The following is a 4,175-nucleotide window of genomic DNA, read 5'->3' as shown; positions in this document are numbered from 1 at the left end:
GTCAAAGGGTGGTTCCACACTATTGTTTCTCGGAGTCTGGCTAGAGTTTTTCCAAGAGAGAGCAAATAGTTATACACTTCTTGTTTTCCTTTGACATGTACATTGGGATTAGGCTCAGGTGACTCATACGGTTTTCCATACATTATTTCATAGGGGCTTACTGACAGTCAACTTCTAGGTTTTACTCGTATTTGTAACAATGCAAGTGGAAGTGCTTGGGGCCATTTCAATTTAGCTTCCTGCCAAATCTTACTGATTTGTCTTTTCAAAGTTTGGTTCATTCTTTCTACTTTCCCACTGGATTGTGGCCTCCAAGGAGCATGCAAGTCCCAGGAAATTCTTAAGACCTTGCTTACTTCTTGTACCACCGTAGCCACAAAATGTGGCCCTCTGTCTGATGACATTCCAAGTGGAACTCCAAATCTTGCAATAATTTCTTGCAATAACCACTTGACAGTTTCCTTAGCCTGATTTGTGTGACAGGAAAAGGCTTCTGGCCATCCAGAAAAGGTGTCAACCCCAATCAACATGTATTTGTAACCAATGCATTTAGGTAATTCTGTGAAATCAGTTTGCCAATAATCACCTGACTCGACTCCTGTTTTTGTTCTGCCCAATTGAACTTTCTTTCGTACTACTGGATTATTCTTTAAACAAATCTCACATTTTGCAGATACTGATTTAGCCATTTCTAACATTTTTACTGATATTACATTTCGTTTTAAAAGCTGTACCAGGGCTTCTGCACCCCAATGACATTCATGATGTTTTACCTGCAAGATTTCCCTCATAATCAGAAGAGGTACCACTACTTGTCCCTGGCTGGTAACCCACCATCCTTCTTGATTTTTCATTGCATTTACCAATTGTGCCAATTTATCAACTTCTCCAGAATATTTTGGAGATTCTTTGGAAGGTTTTACAGTTCTAGTGGGAATTAGTGCCATTTGTGTTGCCGTGTGCTGTAGTGCCGCTTTCTTAGCAGTTTGATCTGCTGATCTATTTCCCTCTATTATTTTAGTGTTTCCAGATTGATGTGCTTTACAGTACATGATCAAAATTTGTGCTGGCTCTTGTACAGCCAATAAAAGCTGTAAAATTTCCTTTTGATGTTTAATATTAGTTCTCTGTGAGGACAGTATTCCTCTTTCTTTCCACAGGGCCCCATGGACATGAACTACATCAAAGGCATATTTAGAGTCAGTCCATATGTTAGCCTTCTTTCCTTTACTTAGTTCCAAGGCTTGGATTAATGCAATCAATTCTGCTTTCTGTGCAGAGGTTGTGATAGGCAGCGCATGTGCCTCCACCATTGTATTTTCAGTTGTTACAGCATATCCTGCGTAGCGGGTTCCATTCAAGACGAAACTGGAGCAGTCTGTAAATGGTTCCCAGTCTGGCTTCTCAAAGGGAACATCTTTCAGATCCTCTCGACTGGAGTATGTGTGTTCAATGGTTACAGTGCAGTCATGCTCCAGTTGCTGCTCTTCCTGTGGAGTATTCAAAAACACTGCAGGATTCACAGGGTTAGTTGTTTTTAGAATTACATCATCTTGTTCAGTACATATCACTTGACATTTCATCATTCTGCTATGGGATAGCCAATGTCCCCCCTTTTGTTCCAAAACTGTTGTTACCATGTGCGGGACATAAATTGTGATAGTCTTTCTCAGAGTCAATTTCCCCGCCTCTTGTATCAGTATTACAGTTGCAGCAACTGCCCGCAAACAAGAAGGCCACTCTTTGCTTACCGAGTCCAATTGTTTGGAGAAGTATCCCACTGGTCTTTTCCAGCTTCCCATCCTCTGTGTTAGGACTCCTAAGGCTAGGTGCTGCCTCTCATGGACAAACAATTGAAAGTCTTTAGTCAAATCCGGTAGGCCAAGAGCTGGTGCTGTCATCAGAGCCTCCTTGAGCTTTCGGAAGTCTTCTTGCTGTGGTTTTTCCCACACAAAAGGGGCAGCTTTCTGGGCCTCATATAATGGCTTGGCTATTAGACCATAGTTCATGATCCAAAGCCTACACCATCCTGTCATTCCCAGAAATGCTCTTAATTCATACACATTCTGAGGCCCTGGAATAGCACAAATAGCCTCTTTTCGGTCTACCCCCAGCCACCGTTATCCTCTTGAGATTTCAAAGCCCAAATAAAACACAACTTCACTCGTGATTTGGGCTCCAAATCCTACACCATCCTGTCATTCCCAGAAATGCTCTTAATTCATACACATTCTGAGGCCCTGGAATAGCACAAATAGCCTCTTTTCGGTCTACCCCCAGCCACCGTTATCCTCTTGAGATTTCAAAGCCCAAATAAAACACAACTTCACTCGTGATTTGGGCCTTTTTCTTAGACACTTTGTACCCATTCATTCCCAGAAAGTTTAAAAAGTTCAATGATTACCTGTATGCAAGCTGGTTTTTCTTCTGTGGCTATTAGAATGTTGTCTACATACTGTAGAAGTAGGTGCTCTGGTCTGGGAGCCACAGTTTTTTCTTTAAAAAGTCCACGCTTCCAATTCTTTTGCCAGTTGTCTTCCAAAAATTGTGGGGTTGTTTTTGAATCCTTGGGGTAGCTGTGTCCATGTTATTTGTGTCTTGCGCCCTGTTTGTGGGTCTTCCCACTCAAAAGCAAACAGTTTATAACTTTCCTTTTCCAAAGGGATACAAAAGAATGCATCTTTCAGATCAAGCACTGTAAACCACTGATAGCTTTCTTTTAAGGCTGTCAACAAGGTGTATGGGTTCGCTATGACTGGATGTATATCTTTGACAATTCAGTTTATAGGTCTTATGTCTTGTACTAACCTATATTCTCCATTTGGTTTTCGCACCGGAAGAATTAGTGTGTTGGAGGCTTCATGAACTAAAATGGATATGATTATATAAAGTTCTATGGCTTGGAATCACCACCTTAAGAATTCTGTAATTTAGAAAGACCACCTTAAGATGACACAGGGTTAAAGAAAAAGAAAGTACGACGATGCGGCAAGAGAACGACCCGGAAGTAAACCAACGGGAAGCGGAAGTAAACCAACCTGACCCGAAATGTGGTCCTCTGTCTGATGACATTCCAAGTGGGACTCCAAACCTTGGAATAATTTCTTGCAATAACCATTTAACAGTTTCTTTAGCCTGATTCGTGCGACAGGGAAAGGCTTCTGGCCATCCAGAAAAAGTGTCAACCCCAACCAACACGTATTTGTACCCATTGCATTTAGGTAATTCTGTATTGGTGTATTGTATTCTGATTCACATTCTTCTAAAATTTTGTATTTTAGAAATTTATCAATCAGTTTCTTTATTCCCTGTTTAGCTTCTGGTTTAATTGGATACTCTTTGACCCTAACCAGCCTTGCCCCTTCTTTTAACTCAATTTATACCAGCTCGGCCATCTTAGATTTCCCTGGAATATCAGTCTCCCACAGTGTGAGATACATTGCGTTTTCTATTTCTGGAGGCACCTCTGTCACTCTGGGTCTTTCTTTTATCATCAGAATTTGTCCTGTTTTCGATTCAGGTATTTTCAATAACAAATTCCCATTTTCAAAAACAATTTGTGCATTCAATTTGGACAACAAATCTCTTCCCAATAGAGGCAATGGGCATTCAGGGACATACAAGAATTCATGTGTTATAACCTTATTTCCAAATTGTAAATTCAGGGGTTGCAAGAATGGTCTATTTTCCTCTCTCCCTGTGGCACCCACAATATTTACTTTTTTAGTCCCAATTTTCCCTTTTTGTTTATTTAGTACAGAAAATGTTGCACCGGTATTCACCAAAAAGGTAACTTCCTTTTCTCCCAGCTTTATCATTACCAAAGGCTCATCTGGGCTTGTCTCCAATGCTAGTCATTGTGTATATTCTCCCAGAACCATCATATTAGCCATTTTCCAGTTTCGCCCAGTCTGCTGGCTCATAATTTTTGGACACTCATTTTCCCAGTGTCCTTCCTCTCGACAGTAAGCACACTGATTATGTCCAAGAGGAACTCTGCCAATTTGTCCTCTTCCACCTCCTCTTATAGAGCTTCGTCCTCTACCCCATCCCCGATTTGAGATTCCTGAGGTTTGTGTCATAACAGCAAGCAATTGTCTGTGTTTTCATGTTTCATTCTCTTTTTCCCGATTATTATAAGCTCTCCATGCTACATCTAGTAGCCGATCCAAATT

The 4,175-nt window shown here is 40.9% G+C and overlaps 1 protein-coding gene across 1 annotated transcript in view; it reads right to left on the bottom strand.

Annotated features, from left to right (window-relative positions):
• Positions 1–2,074, bottom strand: part of LOC104537943 — a gene marked incomplete at its 5' end in the record, with an annotated part of 2,309 nt that extends 235 nt beyond the window's left edge. The window contains one exon of the mRNA XM_010180971.1: positions 357–2,074. Within this exon, the coding sequence (XP_010179273.1) occupies positions 357–2,074 (1,718 nt within the window). The remainder of the gene's footprint in view (positions 1–356) is intronic.
• Between the last annotated feature and the right edge of the window lie 2,101 nt (positions 2,075–4,175).

This window comes from Mesitornis unicolor, unplaced genomic scaffold, assembly GCF_000695765.1.
Source record: "Mesitornis unicolor isolate BGI_N332 unplaced genomic scaffold, ASM69576v1 scaffold18993, whole genome shotgun sequence".
NCBI lineage: Eukaryota > Metazoa > Chordata > Aves > Mesitornithiformes > Mesitornithidae > Mesitornis > Mesitornis unicolor.
This window is presented reverse-complemented; position numbering and strand designations above follow the sequence as displayed.